We start from the raw sequence: 16,477 nt of genomic DNA on the forward strand, positions 1-16,477 counted from the left end.
TAAAATATCGTAGCGGATAAACGCTCACCGCCCGCCTCCTGCCGATTACGTAGCAGCATCAACACGGCCGAGCTCCGGCAACCAGATCTCAGATCGTTCCATTCATCAATCCATATCCTACCAGACTCTTGACATGACCTCTTTATAATCGCAACATATACCAAAACCAACACCAACAATGGACCACGCAGACCCTTTCCTCCAAGTCCAAGCGTAAGCCCCCAACATCCACCTCATCCCATATCTCATCCCCGAATCCTCCCACTAACGCAATAGATTTAGCGACGTGCTCTCAACCCTCAACACAACAAGACCTCTATTCTCCTCCTACCTTCGCATCCGCTCACTCGCCAAGTCCCCCTCAAACCCCGAACTCCAACAAGCGCGCTCCGAGCTCGAAACAACCCTCACAGACCTAACAGCCGACCTGGACGATCTCGTCGAGAGCGTCCGAGCCGTCGAGCAAGATCCGTACCGCTTCGGCCTTGACATTGAGGAAGTCCAGCGAAGACGCAAACTCGTCGATGATGTGGGTAAGGAAATTGAGGAGATGAGGGGGGAGTTGGTGAAGGTTATTACGAATACGAGTTCGGAGGCGGATGCGGGTAAAAATAAGGGAGGCCTACCGCACCCGGGCGCCTTTGACGATGAGAGTTCCGGCTTGAATGCGGGCTCGGAGCAAGGGGATGATTACTATGCGGCTATTGAGCAGCAACGGCAGATGGAGCTTATGCATGAGCAGGATGAGCAGCTGGATGGGGTGTTCCGGACGGTCGGGAACCTGCGCCAGCAGGCGGATGATATGGGGAGGGAGTTGGAAGAGCAGGCGGTTATGATTGGGGAGGTTGATACGTTGGCTGATCGGGTTGGGGGGAAACTACAGAATGGGATGTCGCGGTTGAAGCATATTATTAGGAAGAATGAAGGTAAGTATTCATTTTGTCATTCATTGCATTGCATTAACCAGTCTGACATGGATGGTGTGGATCAAATGGGTTCGTCCAAATTGCTAACTAAGGGGGTTGATTAGATACGATGTCGTCGTTTTGCATCGCGCTGTTGATCTTCGTGCTCGTTTTGTTATTAATACTAGTCATCGCCCTGTGATAACAGGCGGTTGGATGAGACTTTTGGTTGGCGCATTTAGACCTTGGTCTTCTTGCGGGGGTGGTCGTCTTCCTCGTCTTCATCCTCGTCTTCGTCGTCCTCGAGCTCGTCAAAGTCGAAGTCGGGGTGTTCTTCGAAGGATTGGACTGTGGATGTTAGCGATTATCAGTCATCCTGACGGAACAGTCTTACCATAGTATTTCAGCGCGTTGGTCCAGAGGTCCTCGGCGAGAGCAATAGCCAATTCGCTTCCGTCAGCGAAGATCTCGATCTCCTCGAAATCATCATCAACGTCCTCGTCGTCATCAGCCTCGTCATCCTCGACCTTTTCACCCTTGAGTTGCTTCTCGAGCTTTTCGGCCTCCTCCTTGGTGGCCGCAGCGGACTGCTCAGCGGTGACGTCGCTAGCACGGTAACCGAAGAAGTTGAAGAAGCTCTTGCCAGAGGGCTGACCAAGCGGATCCTCCTCATCCCCTTCATCCTCCTCAAGAGCCTCAACCGCAACAAGCTTCTCAATCAGCTTCTTAAACTCAGGCAGCTCCTTCCGGTTCCCACCCTTCTTCTCCGCCTCAAACAAGTCACACGCAGCATCAAGCAACCCCTTGGTGACATCCATATTCTCCTTCCAGTTGATGCGCACGGGCTCCGAAACAAGCCCATCCCAAGTCCTCTTCTTGCCGCTCTCCGTCGTGAACACCTGCTTCCGCCAGTAAAATTCCTTGACCAGCTTCTCGTTCTCAAAAAACGGGTTCGCCTCGCCCGTCTGGAACTCGAATGTGAAGCGGATGCTGCGCGGCTCGCCCTCGCCCTTCTCGTTCACTTCGAATCGCTCAACGGTTAGGTTCTTCAGAGTTGAGCCGAGGATTGCCGCGTCCGCGGGCGTGATGAACTCGTCGATGTCGCCGGGCGCGTTGGACAACACGCGGATCCAGAAGTTGCTCTGCACCTCGGGGTGGGAGATAATCTTTGCGCGCTGCTCGAAAAGGGGGCGGAAGGAGAGGATTTGTTGGCGTACTGGGTCTGTTAGCATATTGTACAATACAATACAGCAACATTATCTCAATAGCATCGCATCGCATCGCATATATCACATAATCAATGCAACGCAATTCAATGCGCCATCCAATCCAATCCAAGCTCAATTTCAAATCCAGCGTCAAGCAAATAAGGTAGTTACTAGTAGTACTTACACTGCTCCACCTCCGCGCGAATAAACTGCCGCTCCAGAACACCAATATCCTTCGCAACCTCCGGCGGCACGACGGGCTCAGAGACGCGCTCCGCGAGGTCCTTCTGGTCGCTCGACATTGTGAAGTAGAAAGTACTGTGGTGCCGGTCGGATGTAGCTTAGCTAGGTAGCTAGGTGAGGTAGCTGGGGTAGACGGGAGAAAGATTATTGTAGGAATAGGACGGGTCAATTCCAGCGGAAATTTCCTCAATCCTAGCTAAGTGAGAATGAAGAAGGATAAAAATCTCTTAAGGCCCGGGGAGAAAGGGGAAAATTTCGTTCGTTTGATTGCGACTCAGAAACTTAACTCGGTCGGGACGAGACGCGCTCCATTTCGTCACTCTTTTGCCCTTTCTGTTGCGCGGCAGTTGCAGAGTAACCTATGGCCCGGTAGTGCCGCTTTTACTAAGCTGTTGATTATTAAAGCGGCGGGTTATTTGGTTGATGCCTTGCTTGCTTGATGTATGGCCTGAGGCTGCGGTTTACTCTATACTGCTTAGTACTACAGGTCCTGCAACAATATGCAGCTTGAGACACAAATCCATTCAGATAAAGACAGGTTAGGCTGATTAAACCTTTTAAAGAACCAACGAGCGAGCGTGCAGGCACATTCAGATGGATATCCAAGAACCTACCACTTGCAATGGCGCTCCAATGCCCCCATCAAAAACACGGCGTCCAGCGCCAGCGCACGCGCTTCATCGTTCAGCTCATCGCCCTTGACCTTGGCCTTTAGCGTGTCTCTCCAGTGGCCCCAACACTCCTTGCTGACTAGCGCACCGCGGTATAACTCACTTGCTCGGAAACTTCGTTGATCATCGGCGTCAAGGGATGGCCGCGGGTATAGGGCTACCCTTCTGTACAACCATGGGCCGGCGAGTAGAAGAGACACTGAAACGCCGGCAATCATGGTGCTGAGAACTTCAGGCTTCCGGAGGGTCTCCAACTGGTCTCTTAATGTGACGATTGGCCATATAAGGCTACTATTTGACCCGTCTGCCGTTGAAGATATGAGGCGAGCGAGGAAGGCGCGAACGTTGATATAGTGCCTGTCTTTGAAGCCTGTTTCTTTGCCAGGGGAGTCCCAGTAGTGATCTAGAACATTTGAAGCATTTTTGTCAACTTCGATTATACGTTTAAGTCAAACGAACTCCCCAATGAGGTAGGTACTTTACTTACATCCAACCCAGGATTCGGTGATTTCCAGTCGAGACGCGTCCACTTTGTCAAGTACCTAGTGTTTCCATCAGGTACAACGTAAACAAACCTGTCAGTAAGCATCAGGTGGTGCACAATCTTGAGCAGCTCATCCTGCGACTGGTGATCGTAAGGGATTTTTGAGGCAACCTCCATTACAACTTCTGCTAACCACGCTGTTTCGTATGGCAAATCCGGCATGGCATGGGTGTGCATATTGAATTTCTTTTGGCGGTATTAACTCATATAGATTCTGGGCTGCATTTTCCCAAGCAAGCCGCCCATCAGTATCAAGGCAACGCTTAAGGATCTGAAATGCGGCCCAGTCACTATACTGGCCTTTAGCAGAACGCCTGCCCTTCAACCTCGTTTCATCCCAAATTGGAGGTTGACTAACGACAATTTAGATGTTCGAAACTTTTGGATTTGGAATCAAAGCTAACTGAGGATTGTCTACCTAGATGGACTCATGGTGGATTCCACCGGAGCTATAAATGCCAGGGCCAATGTAGTAAGTGAAAGAAATACCCTGGCCTTGAAATATTACAGATATTGTCACAATCAAGCTGCAATACAATGTTTGACAAAGCCTTTGCAAAATCAAAGAGCACAAGATGGTCTTGCTTGTCGAGAGTGTTCTTTCACATGTTGTTTAGGATAGAAGCGCCAAAGCAGAGAGCACAGAACCTTCATGAGAGCCTGTACAGTGTCAAGTAGAAGTGATGATGGTGAATGCTACAACGGAAGTCGGACCTTGGCTTGTGAGTCCGCGTAAACGATGATTATAGGTTTGGAAGGGGTTGGATTGACGCTGGAAGGTTTTTTGAAGAAGGTTGGTAATTCTAAGCGAAATAAGAACGCTATATAATAGAACGGTGAGTTGGGTTAGTAGGTACATGATTCTCTCGCTCCTTCCCTAACAAGATCCGAGCATCTGCTCTCACCTAGGTACCACCCGAACGGGCACCTGCAACAGGTTAACTAACAGCACTTCCAAATTGAGCACGATACCGAAGAGAAAGCTCCGCATCCCAAGTGCAGGCGGCTTTTAAATACATACACCGGCTCTCACTGATAATAGGGCCAACGAGACCACCAATCACCAATACCTATAGAGTAGTATATAAACATCTAAGCCACTCCGGTGAACATAGAAGGCAAGCAGACCACCATACCTAGAAAAAACAAAGGCAGTGCCTCCCAATCCTGACTCTCAGTCTCGACCATTGACTCAGGCTCGCCTGGCCTATGACCCATCTTACCTGCTGCTAGACTATGTCCACTTTTCTCTCCTCGTCTTTTATTCCGGAGTCCAAAGTCCACTCGGGACCCAACATGATACATCAGATTCAGATCTAGAGACGGGATCTAGATCTAATCTCGATCCCATATTTTCTTTTCCAAAGAATGTAAAGTTAAAACTAAGTACTCCACTGTCCACGGTGGCGTGTCTAGAGACTACTCCATAGGACCAAGAGAAACAATCCTGCAGTGCGGGGTGCGCCTAGCTTAATCTCAGCCTAAGACTAAGTAGACGCTGACGATCCACTCCTTACTTGCTTTAGCACCGTAGTTTATCGGTGACTAAGTTTTCGGCCCTAAAGTCGACTAGAAGTACCTCTAGTAGACGACGCGAATTGATCGCATTAGTCGGAGTTGAATGGGGCTTAGTATAAGTACCATGTAGTAAGTATCACGATACGTTACTGTTCATTGTCCAACAGTTGGGTCTATCAGTAGAGTCCGCGCTGCTATCCACCTAAATTCAATATCCGTGGAGTGAATGAAACTCGCTGGACTACGAACGAGGCTAGAAATGCTATAAAATGTCCAGTGGAAAAGACTCAAGGCGGGAGGTTGAATATAAGAATGGAAAGGAGGTAGAGTTGGAAGCGAAAAGATAAAGCATACCCTCAATCAGCTGATATGATTGAATCGAATAAACAGGGTAAATAAAAGAAGCGACCTCAACCGCCATTTCATGTCATTCAATGTCAGATGAAATCAAGTCAAGTCATAAACGCCAAAGATATAAATGAAATGAAGTGGACAACAAAACCCGAGTTGTGGTATCAGGTAAATAGATTTAAAGAACAGGAAAAAAAAAGAAAAAAAAAAAAAAAACTTTTGTTTCATGCTGCAAGTTCGTAACTGCGTTTCAACATCAATCAAATCACACTGCCATCCTTCCTACAGTAGTTGTAGAAGATCAGGATCAGGCATGTATGCGAGTCCCTCTTGGGAACCCTCCGATGCATGGTATGATTGCTTGCCAAAGCCATTAAATAGGTAAAATTCTTTTTAGGTAGAGTGAGGTAGAGCGGGAGAGTGATTCGAGAATTGGAGATGGGAGACGATAAGACGGAAGATGGAGGCTCCGACTTCGGTGGTCGGATTCGGAAGACGGTGATGGGCTTTTTTCTCTGGTCTTGTGCGCTCGCTCCAAGTGAGGTATAGGTGTGACAATGAACCAAAGCCAATTCGCCATTAATGCATGAGATTGCGCGATGAAGATGTCGGTTGGTGTCTGACAGAAGTCGAGGTATTTTCGTTGGAGAAGCTGAAACGGATAAGGTAGTAGGTAAGGTAGGGCGATGGGTATGCAACCTCCCTATCGGTCCAATCACGAGCCCCGGCTCATATCAGTTCACTGATAAAGGCCCTCGTCAGTTGACCGTCGCTCACCGACTGAACTGAGCTGCGAGGCTGCGACACTCCGCTTAGCTGGAAGCTGACATTTTCTTCGGGGCGCACGGGCGGAGATACTGCTGCAGGTCGTGATGCGGCGGTTCCGTTCCGATTGCGCTCAAAGTTGGCCCCGTCCGTCATAGCATCCAGTCCAGCCCGTTGGCTTCTTCCTCCACAGGGAAAACCTCGCGCGCGTATTCTTCCATGTCTCGCCAGCCTTGCCATAATTTCCGGGCCTCATCTGTGACACGTTGTGAAATTACCCCTCCGGGACCTTGCATCATTCCCGCACCGGCCCCCTTGCCGCCCGCGGGGCCTAATCCCTTGGGCGAACCAGCTGCAGCTCGGGAGAATTCGGGTAGAGGGAAGTAAGGTGCTTTGTGCTCGCCAAAAACGATCTCAATGGCCTCGAGTTGTTCTCGGTATCCGGGTGGAATGTTGACTTTGATCTCGACCTTGGGAACGTGGACGTACTTGACGCGACGATTCAGCGCGCGAGAGAAAGCGGCACATACTTGTTCGGGCGAAAGTGTTTCGAAGGTGAGCGCAATCCTATGACAGTCAGCAGTCAATCGTTTGTTACAAGTCGAGGCAACTCACCGATGACCGTTCCACCTTTGAGGGCCGTCCTTGAAGATCTGCAGCAGCGCAGGACCAACATCGTGCTCTGCGTCAAGCCAAGGCAGTGGGATATCCGGGTCAAACGGCGCATGCCACTCAAAGGTACCGTCAGGCATGAGTTCCATCTGAAAGAGCGGGTATGGTAGACTCGTAAAGTTGTTGTTGTAGATGCCGGTGTAAACAAAGGTAGACGGAAGGCCCAGCTGCCGAATGTAGTTCTCAACGGTGAACTTGGGAGCCCATAAGGGTACGGCGGGATAGGGGCCGTAAAGCGAGTGATCAGGCATGCTGCTGTAAATGTAGTGCTGGATAGTACCGGCGCGTTTGGCGGCATCGGCGAGGTCCTTCCCAATGGCAATCTCGTCACCGGCTTGCGACGTCGTGTTGATGAAGGCGATGTTGGCCCCGTCGAAAAGGGTATCCATCAGCTCGACATTGTTGAGCAGGGGGCCCTGGAACAATGTGACATTGGGAATATCTTGGAGCTCCTCTGCAATGACGCCCTTGAGCGAATGGACCTGGGCGCGTACATGGTGGCCGACGGCGGAAGCGACGCGGATGAGGGAGGCCGCTTGGCGCCCCGTCGCGTTGACGACGGCGATTGTCTTCTTTGACTGGGTCATCTCTCTCTCTGACCTGACCGGGCGACAGATCCCTCCCTCGCGCACTGCGATGCTGTGCTGTTGGGCTTGTGGGGAGAGTAGGGGAGATAAGGAACCCGGGAAAAAATCGATAAAAAAATATGCGGGGTAGTGAGTGAAAGAGTAGAAGCAAGAGGAACCGAGACCCAATGGAGAAGGAGGGCTCGGATCGAATCTGGAGAAGTCAGGTGGAATCCAGGACTAGCGAGCTGTGGGATTGAAGGGGTCTTGCGCAGGGAGACTCCAAGTCCAAGAGTTGCGTCTGGAGGAGGCTTGGAAATTGGAGAGACGATGGCGGGGAAGAGGCAGTTGGTGCAGTGGGAGAGATAAAGAGCAGATGAGACTCACCTGGCGAGCGAAGTATAGCCGGTATAAGAGCAGGTATGCACAGGCAGCGAAGCGATGATTCGAGAATGCCGCAATTGCAGAAATGGATGGTGCAAGAAGAAATAGGAAGAGAGGGAGATGATATGATCACCAAGGTGCAGGGAGGTCGGCCTCCAAGGTGACGGTTTCTGTTAGCTAAGGATGGAACTTGTTAATAATGGGAGGATCCAACACGCGCACGGGTGGATATGCGCTCCTGATTGAGATTGAGATGCTCGAGTCGCTGCACAGAAAATTTTGCTGGGAGTGGGAGGGAAGAGACGTGGATCGGTGCAAGTTGGAAGTTGGGACTCCGTGGTAACTGGTTCCAGGCCTGTCAGGTGCTACAGTACAAGCTATCTACAGAGGAGACTACAGTATATAGAAGAGAGGATTCCGATCCCGTTCCGAGTATCGAGTAATAGCAATCAGTCAGATTATGCAGATGATCGGCTCGTTTCTTTTTCCTCTGTCTTTGAGTTGACTCTTGCTCTCATGACGCCACGAACGATCGTCTACTCTTACAGATGCTGCTCTGCTCCTGACGGTGAGAGTGGCCAGACCACAGCCCGAGATCGCACACAAAAGACGGTGGCAGCGGCCATTGAGTTCTTTTCTTTACGTAACGCTGAGCTTGTCCAGGCCGAGAAGCTTGACACGTATCTCGGGTTTACCTGAACTAGTAGTATCAGACTGACTGGGATTCCGAATACTGGCTTGTATAGCAGTATGAATACTCGGACAGCTGTGGTTCTTCCCTGGATTGTTTGAAGTAGTAGACCTAAGGTAGTATCTAGATAGTTGTTCGCTGTTGGTTGTTCCTCCATCATGCCATCGGACTAACCACTTAGGGAGATCTCGACTAGCGCCCGCGGGTAAAAAGCAAACATTACGGACATGACAGCATCGCCAGGGATGTCGAGATTCAGCTAGATTCCAAAATAGAAGGTCCAAGGAGAACCATAAGAACCCCTGTCTTTTGCTTAGGAGTAGATATTATCAAGTTCAAGGGGGGACTACTCTCCCACCAGAGTCCAGCCCACGTTCACAGTTCAGCCTTCTCCAGTCTCCAGAATTCCCCGAAGCCTTCATCCCAGCCAGCCAATCCGTACCCGGCGGCTTTCCACGGTGTCGCCAAGACAGAGTCAAGTGCTTGAAGCCATTTCCACCTTTCGAGCAGGTGCTTCCGGGGACCTTGGTACCCACCTACTTATCCTTACTGTTCTTCAATAAAGGCATCGGCATCTATCGCAATATTCATCATCCAAGATAAGATATGGCAAGGACCTTGAGGCTTAAGGACAAGAGATGGCGCAATTGTCAAGGCGGGGTTTGACTGGCCCGACAGCATCTTGGAGAATGAGTGAATGGTGCGGAGAGGATGAAGCCAGCAATCTCCGCGGAGCAGCTGGAGCACCTGCATGAGGACGCTGACATAAGCCGGGTAGCCACCCGTATCCTGCTCGGTCGAGATCCCGATCCCTACCACCACAACCACTCTTCCAGAACCACTCTTTGAGACGCACTCTACTTTGCTACTTCAATGACAGTGCTGACTATCTATACAAACAGCCAAACAAAATGAAGCTTATCTCATTGCCGCTGTAACCTGTTGAGCTGTAACGCTCAACCCCAGTGTTTCCCAATTCAAGGCGCAGACCCCGCCATCGGCCAGTGCGACGACCCCGCGCGGTACCCAGTCCCGTCATCACCGGTCTCCTCCATCTCCCTGTCGCTGATTTCACGTGGCCCAATCCCGGCCAGCCCCCAGGTCCCAGGCCTCCGTCTTGCCAGGAGCGTCGCGGCTGTCCGTTCGTCAGAATGCAGATGCCCGCCCGACTTGCGCAGCAGCAGAACGTGCTCTGACAGCCCAGCATTAGCCGCCAGAAAGAGCGGGGTGCGTCCGTTGGTGTTCCGTAGATGCACTGACCCGCCCTGAAGGAGCAGGAACCGAAGGATATCGACGGATGGTCCTGTTGCTGCGAGATGCTGCAAATGCCATCGTCAACGTTGCGTTTCGAGGAATTTGCATGTGTGAATGTGCGAAGAGACTTACCACTGGAGTATTTCCGGAATAGTCTGCGTCGTTCAGCAGCCAATGATGCTCGCTTTTTACAATCTCCTCGACCCGAGCAAGGTCCCCCTGGGCGATGGCGTACCCCAGGATCGTGAGCGCCTGAACGCGCTCGGGCAGGGCTCCATCCGGATGACGGAAGACTGGCTGCGACGACTCGGTCAGTTCGCCACGGAGTGACTTGGACATGTTGTTTGCCACGACCTGCGGTGTCGACCCGGGGAGCGCAAGCAGGTAAGCAAGTTTGGTCAGTGCGGCTTCTGTGGTCATGTCCAATCCTGCAACCACCCCGGCCTTGGACAGACTCATCCCAGGGGCATAGACTGGACTGACGCTGCCGGTGAGACCTGCTCAAGTTAGTAGCCTGACTCGTGCTCTGACGCCATGGGTACTTGCATTGAGTAATATTGACTATGACGATCCCTCGAGAAATCGCGTCAGCGAATACCTTGGTCATCGCATTGTCTTGACCATGCGGCGCATTCCCTGCACCGAATGTTTCTAGCACCAAGCCACGCAGACCTTCCAGCTTCAGCACCGCATCAACCATTTCCGGCTTGATACCTGGAAAGATGCGGAGGCACGCGACATGAGTCGTATCCAGGTTAGTCTGGATGCTAAAATGCTCGAGACTCTTCGGCCGATTTACAATCTCCCAATTGACGTTCGTGCGCATTGACGTCGTCACGGCCAGCGGCGCGCAATTGGGCGAGTTGAAAGCATTGAAATCGCTAGCCGCAACCTTGGTAGACCGGTTCCCACGGAACAGCTTATTGTTGAAATACAGACAAACCTCAGGAATCATGAAGTGGCCTGCCACAACCAGCGATCCGAGAAGGTTATCCGTAGCGTCGTTCTGTAGCTCTAGCATGGGAGCCTGCGCTCCAGTAAGAATCACCGGCTTACCAAGATTCTGCAGCATAAAGCTCAACGCGGAACACGTATACGCCAGGCTATCCGTACCGTGAAGCACAACAAATCCATCAAAGAGAGTGTAGTTACCCTCGATCGTCCGCGCAATCTGCGCCCATCCTTTGGCGTCGATAGAGCTGCTATCAAGGAGCTCATCGAACTCAAAGACAGTGTACCTCACCCGCCGGCCATAAGCGGTCATTGGAGTACGCAGGCTTTTATGGGCCTGTACCTCTCCCGCGCTATTCGTCACAACATCCATCATCGTGGAGTTCGACCCATCGTTGAATGTCGGCACCCGGGCCAGGCACTGCTCCTGGAAGTCACGGGCAGGTACTAGACCGGCTGGCGACGGTCGCATACAGATCGTACCTCCAGTCATGATAATCAGGACGCGCGACTCGGGAACCGACTGTTCCAGCTGGCTCTCGGCCAGCTCTGGGATGATATCGTCTGCGGCGACCATGTTCGCGATGGGGACAGTTACCGGGTAGATAGCAGAGTGATAAGTTATCGCAGCTGGCAACCCAAGACGATACTCTCGTAGTGGTGCGACGAGTAAAGCAGAAAGCGCGGCTCTAGAGCTCGGTAGGAGTAGTTTGTAGTGTAAAATAAAGTGTTGATGGGTCTGAGCTTGAAAATCCTTGCCGGCCCCTCAGGCGTAGATCACGGTCGCGATAAGATGGGAATCTGGATTCTGGGCCAGTGTTGAAATTTCGACCGCGGGGTAGTCCTCGCTCTTCGGATTGACAGTCTGCGCTTTATGAATCTGGAGAATGAAGGTCGAGGAGACGGTGGGTGCTTCTTTATTCTTTGGCTCCAGTCGAGAGTTTTCGGTGCGGTCTATTACGTACAGAAAGACCTGATTCTGGGCCACTCGTGTTAGGTACCGTTTGGCTGCGACATTTTTGTGCCCGCCACTCTCTCCGTCAGGTTCAAGCCTGAAGAGGTCTCGGAGGAAGAGATTTACGATGGTGCTTACATGCGGGATCGAAGATTGAAGAGCCAGTGCTGCTTCCCCAACTACATTTTTCCAAGCCACGCGAGCCCGCAAAATAGCCAGCTACCGCTTGTGACAGCATCGAGTCCTGGTCTCCCTGGCTGGTGAAGAGGCAGCGCCTGCAGGGACATCGCCTAGCCCAGCCCCGGTACAATAGGCTTGCGCTCAAATCCATACTCGAGTCACAACATACTATGGGCATTCACCACGGGCAGCCGTGGGATCGGCCTCCCTCTGTACAAGCAAGTTAGCACTGCCGAATTTACCCTTTACCTCGTCTCGTCCCATGATGACTTGCAACTTCTGGCAGTACAGCCATTACGGATACCGTTGGTTTCGAGAGTGGATGGTTACGGGGAAATAGTATGCAGGAAAATGCTTGAAGGAAATTTGGATTAGCACACAAAGACGAGTTGCTCACTCCCTCCCTCATTCCCTTCTTCCACGAACCCCGCTCCCCCCTTCTTACACAGGTACCCAGTAGACACGCCCTCATCCGTACCCCATAAAGCTACTCTGCTGCAACTCTCACTCCAAGTCTTAACTCCATAATCCCAATCAATGGGTGGCGGACTTGACAAGGCAGCGCCTAAAATCGTCATGATATCGACCCAATGACACCCGGCCGTCAGTGGTGGCTGCCATGGTGGGATACTCTTCTGTGGACGGCGTGGATACAAACACGTTATCGCTAGCCCCTTCTCTTCTGCAAAGCGTGAGCAACTCGGGCTGGCGTCTAGGGCATGGAAATGCCGCTAAGCGCGAAGGCGACAGCGTGCCGGCATGGGCGGATTTGCGAGCCCTGTGGCTTACAGAGAGGTCCATCCCACCCTCTTAACCGTTTGAATGTTAGTCGGGTTCCGTAGCCTTGTAATTGTTTGTCAGCTCTCCCATGTTAGTGGGCAATGAGCCTGGCTCTTCAGCGAGTTTGGGCATGCCTAATGGCGGCGCGCAGGGACAACTGAAAGCAACATTGATTTCGGCTGATGCCACCCATCGTACATCACCGTTCTTAATGGTGGCGATTAGCAAGCTCGAAGTTATTTTGCTCGGAAGAATAGGGAAACACCATGCCGACGACATTTTTCCAGGCGTCCGTGATGATGCGGAAAGGGCCGATATCATTAACCCACTGGTAGATAAAGTCGATACGTTGCGCCGGGTAGGCAAACAAGCGACGCTGAAATCTCTTAACGCCACACAAGGTTTTTAGATGTGCGAGCTCGCCCTCAAATAATCCCTCCCTGTCTTTATGTCATTCTGGCCGTACACCGCCGCAGGGCCTGCAATCCGCGGTTGGGAATGGGACCCCTCCTTCCTCAATATACTGCTCGACGGCCTTTAATGAGATGTCAGTACACTCCGCCGGGGTTTGTGGACACGGACGCTGGCCTTCGATGGGCCTCCAGCTCTCAGCTTCACGAGTCCCAAGACAAAAGTATTGCCCAGTCTGTTTGCTCGCCTGTTTTTCAGCAGGGTTAGATGTCCAATTGCTGGCATACACGGTTCTTCTGTCTTTTTCTTGTTGCAAAAGATTCAGCTGAAGAACTGGAGGAACTGGGGGTACAGGAGGAATTGGGGAGACTGGAGGAGTCATTTGCAGGCAGGACTCCATCCTCGACTTTGCTAAGCGCAAGCTCGACTGGGTGAGACATATTGTTGTTTGCAGATAAGTCTTCCTATCTTTTGGTGATCGTATTGTGTTAGACAGAAAAATCACCAGTAATTGCCCTAGTGCGGTTATAGACCTACGAAGAAGTGTTGTTATTCATTTTGAGAAAGAAAGAGTCTCTTTGATTGCTTTGATCTTTCTATTCTTGGATGAATGAGATGCTATCTTTAGTTACTCGAAGCTCTGAACTGGAATGATGGAAATCCCATATTCATTCACTTTTGAACACGGAGGACTACTTTTGTGGGTCTAGTTTCTCTATCTTTGGATTAAAGGGCTTTCATGAAGGATAGGAATGCTTTGGTTATGCTGACTAGGATGTTGATCCATCCTTTCAAGACCACGAGTAACATGTGGAGGCCAAGTAAAAGAGTGTTTGTACAGCCCTGCAGGGGCTCCTCGTGTTATTGCTCTCTCTAAAAGAAGTAAGTAAAAAGGACTCGGGTTTCAAAAAAGGATTTCTCCATTCTCTGAGTTTCTTTTATACTGGGTGGATACACTTACACGGCAAAGCCCCTTTGACATTCTTGTCCGGTTCGGCCTAAGGATACTGACCAGGGTGGATGATATCGTTGACAGTGATTTATATCTTGCAAAACTTACACAGTACTACAAAGAGCCAGGGAATGCGTCTTTGTATAAGTGGGGGCAGAAGATAAAGAGCTGACGGTTGCGGCTGCCAGGGTTACGGTCTCCGGGGCGCGACGGAACGTTCTGGTGCTTTGTCGGAAGTCTGTCTTTACTGAACTTCTTTGACTCGTTGACTCGAAGACTCGGGCTTTTAAATCAAGTCGAGTCCACCCCGAGCCCGGGCAACTTCCAAACAGCATTTGACTCCTAATCTTCCTGCTTCGTCTCATGGGATCTCTTACTAGTCTCTACAATGTCGACACTTGGGCTTCGTCTCAGGAGCGAGGAGTGTGGCAAGGACGCGGGCCAGAACTGTCGCGGACGGTGAGTATAGTGACTGGGCAGCCATCCAGATTCTCAAGCACTGGCTTGAGACTGATGGCGGCCTCTCCGTGAAAGAGGCAGCCATAAGACTGAATCGGATGATGCCGCCTAAAACGCAATCAACTTGGAAGGTGGGCTGGACGTCCCACGGGAAACTGCGCTCCTAGCGAATGTTGTTATTGAATTCGCCCAGAAAACCCTTTATGATCATCCATCACAGGACAAGCTCTTGAAGATTATTCAGTACTTGATGACTCTCGACTGGTTTATCGATTCTGGTGGTCCAGCGCACAACAGGCAGGTCAGCAGATGAACGCAGCTACACTGAGAATTTACTGAGCATTAGATTAGGGGTACGTACTCAAACTGGCCCAGCTGGTATTCAAGCCCATATAAATAAAGCTAGCCACTCTATCTCTCTAGCTTGCGAGTGGGACTCGCCCGGCGAAGACGCGGTTTTTACGGCAGAAAACTATATCAACTTTGACGCATTCCTTGCCCGCTTTGTAGCTTTCAAGGATGATGGAAAGGTTGATGGATCAGCTTGAAACCCGTCTCGAGGATCCAGAGTCCCTTGATACCAGGATTACCTGCGCTTCATTGTTCTTCTTGTATACGGGCCAGTGATTGTTTGCTAGGGTTGCCCTATACCCACCTTTCCCCATCGAGGATAGTGATAGAAGATTGCTAAGGAGCGGTGAGCTGTATAAAGGTGCAATTCTCAAGATGGAGCGATGGCGATACTGGAAGCAGACCCTCAAGACACAAGCTGGGGGGAATAACCTCGGGGATGAGGTTCGCGATCTGGCACAGAAAGCAGTGGACTCCATGGAAAGCCTGGAGCGCAACGACCTGCGTCTTCGAGGACGAGGATGAAATAGCCTAGAGGGGGCTGTTAGTTGTCTGTCTAAGCGGGCAGCTTTCGGGTTCGAGCGGACGCGATACTGAGGGCATTAGTATCAGCGATGGGACTTCAGAGCTGGCGCTGGGAGCAATTGATGGAATCAAGGCCGAGAACGCGGATGCAGTTAGTAAGTTCTGTTGTTTTTTTGTGCTTTATTTGATTTTTCAGTCAACATATCAAGTCTATGTATTTACATGCACATGTTTCAGAATGGAATCACTCGAGTCATTATTGCAAACAGTAGTGCAGGTGCGTCGCTCCGTCCTTACTCCTACGTCTAGATTGACGGGCATGTCGATTGTAGCGTCTATACGTCGATCTATCTGGGGCTCTTGGCCAACTGCTGGAACGGCCGGGCGAGGAGGCATCACCTGGGGCGACGGTCCCGGTACGCTCATCTACCCTCTGCCATAACATCCTCTTCGCTTCAGATTGGTATCTCCGCGAAGCTTGTTGCCAGTAGACACTTCGCCTAAGTAATAGGTATGCGTACAAGGGTGTGGCTGACGTGACATTCTGTACGCTTCCAGGGAACTTTCGGGTTAGTAGCCTCTTATCAGGCTCATCCAGTGTGACTGGTTCTGCTTTTTGGCCCGAATGCTATGAAAAACTGGTGGAATATCTGGGAATCCGTGTCGCGGTAAACGAACGAATACTGAACGTGATCACAATATATATTGCGCACCATCCGATGTCACACTACGCGATAACAACTTGACAACCTTCCTAAGTTCAGTCGCCAGAGATCGAATATAGCTGGTCTCATAATATCTAGCGTCAATTTACACAGAATTGCAAGGTCCTTTACAAGGACAAGGATACAAGGAGGTGACATTCAAACGCAATGACGTCCGCGACAATCACTCACCTCAATAAATGTTTCATTTTATATAAACAAATGAGCCAGCAGTACAATAACAATTCCTCCGGTGTAGACGGTCATGATTTCCGCTTGTCACTCCCCACTATTAAGGAACAAGCGCGGAAGACCTGGGTTCGACTCCCAGTCGGGAGATTTTCATTTTGGTTTTTTTTTTTTTTTTTTTTTTTTTTTTTTTTTTTTTTTTTTTTTTTTTTTTTTTTTTTTTTTTTTTTTTTTTTTTTTTTTTTTTT

General features: G+C 50.6%; 5 protein-coding genes across 5 annotated transcripts; 1 reads left to right on the plus strand and 4 right to left on the minus strand.

Moving 5' to 3' along the window:
• The first annotated feature begins 52 nt into the window (after positions 1-52).
• BDV17DRAFT_54100 (SNARE domain protein) lies at positions 53-1,153 on the plus strand. Its single transcript, XM_073764747.1, has 2 exons — positions 53-213; positions 283-1,153. The coding sequence occupies exons 1-2, from the start codon at positions 179-181 to the stop codon at positions 1,028-1,030; spliced, it is 783 nt and encodes a 260-aa protein (XP_073616525.1). The 5' UTR covers positions 53-178; the 3' UTR covers positions 1,031-1,153.
• BDV17DRAFT_54108 (histone chaperone napB) lies at positions 1,087-2,638 on the minus strand. Its single transcript, XM_073764748.1, has 3 exons — positions 2,298-2,638; positions 1,300-2,121; positions 1,087-1,253 (listed from the first exon to the last, which is right to left on the minus strand). The coding sequence occupies exons 1-3, from the start codon at positions 2,413-2,415 to the stop codon at positions 1,144-1,146; spliced, it is 1,050 nt and encodes a 349-aa protein (XP_073616526.1). The 5' UTR covers positions 2,416-2,638; the 3' UTR covers positions 1,087-1,143.
• A 328-nt stretch (positions 2,639-2,966) lies between these two features.
• On the minus strand, positions 2,967-3,748 carry BDV17DRAFT_290403 (uncharacterized protein; the record flags this gene model as incomplete). Its single annotated transcript, XM_073761899.1, has 3 exons — positions 2,967-3,457; positions 3,515-3,569; positions 3,629-3,748. The coding sequence occupies 3 exons, from the start codon at positions 3,746-3,748 to the stop codon at positions 2,967-2,969; spliced, it is 666 nt and encodes a 221-aa protein (XP_073616527.1).
• Positions 3,749-6,357: 2,609 nt separating this feature from the next.
• Positions 6,358-7,464, minus strand: BDV17DRAFT_281181 (NmrA family NAD(P)-binding protein; the record flags this gene model as incomplete). The annotated part of the gene is made up of 2 exons (XM_073759983.1): positions 6,358-6,772; positions 6,821-7,464. The coding sequence occupies 2 exons, from the start codon at positions 7,462-7,464 to the stop codon at positions 6,358-6,360; spliced, it is 1,059 nt and encodes a 352-aa protein (XP_073616528.1).
• Positions 7,465-9,495: 2,031 nt separating this feature from the next.
• On the minus strand, positions 9,496-11,300 carry BDV17DRAFT_281182 (putative lysophospholipase; the record flags this gene model as incomplete). The annotated part of the gene is made up of 3 exons (XM_073759984.1): positions 9,496-9,837; positions 9,905-10,269; positions 10,304-11,300. 3 exons carry the CDS (start codon positions 11,298-11,300, stop codon positions 9,496-9,498), a joined length of 1,704 nt encoding a protein of 567 aa, XP_073616529.1.
• Positions 11,301-16,477: the final 5,177 nt, after the last annotated feature.

The sequence above is a fragment of the Aspergillus undulatus genome (assembly GCF_047715775.1).
Source record: "Aspergillus undulatus strain CBS 261.88 unplaced genomic scaffold BDV17scaffold_18, whole genome shotgun sequence".
Classification (NCBI taxonomy): domain Eukaryota; kingdom Fungi; phylum Ascomycota; class Eurotiomycetes; order Eurotiales; family Aspergillaceae; genus Aspergillus; species Aspergillus undulatus.

Coding starts and splice junctions, on each gene's coding strand:
- BDV17DRAFT_54100 (XM_073764747.1), top strand. CDS start 179: ATGGACCACGCAGACCCTTTCCTCCAAGTCCAAGC. Junction 214..282: donor CCTTTCCTCCAAGTCCAAGC/GTAAGCCCCCAA, acceptor CAATAGATTTAG/CGACGTGCTCTCAACCCTCA.
- BDV17DRAFT_54108 (XM_073764748.1), bottom strand. CDS start 2,415: ATGTCGAGCGACCAGAAGGACCTCGCGGAGCGCGTCTCTGAGCCCGTC. Junction 2,122..2,297: donor TCGCGCGGAGGTGGAGCAGT/GTAAGTACTACT, acceptor TAACAGACCCAG/TACGCCAACAAATCCTCTCC. Junction 1,254..1,299: donor CAACGCGCTGAAATACTATG/GTAAGACTGTTC, acceptor TAACATCCACAG/TCCAATCCTTCGAAGAACAC.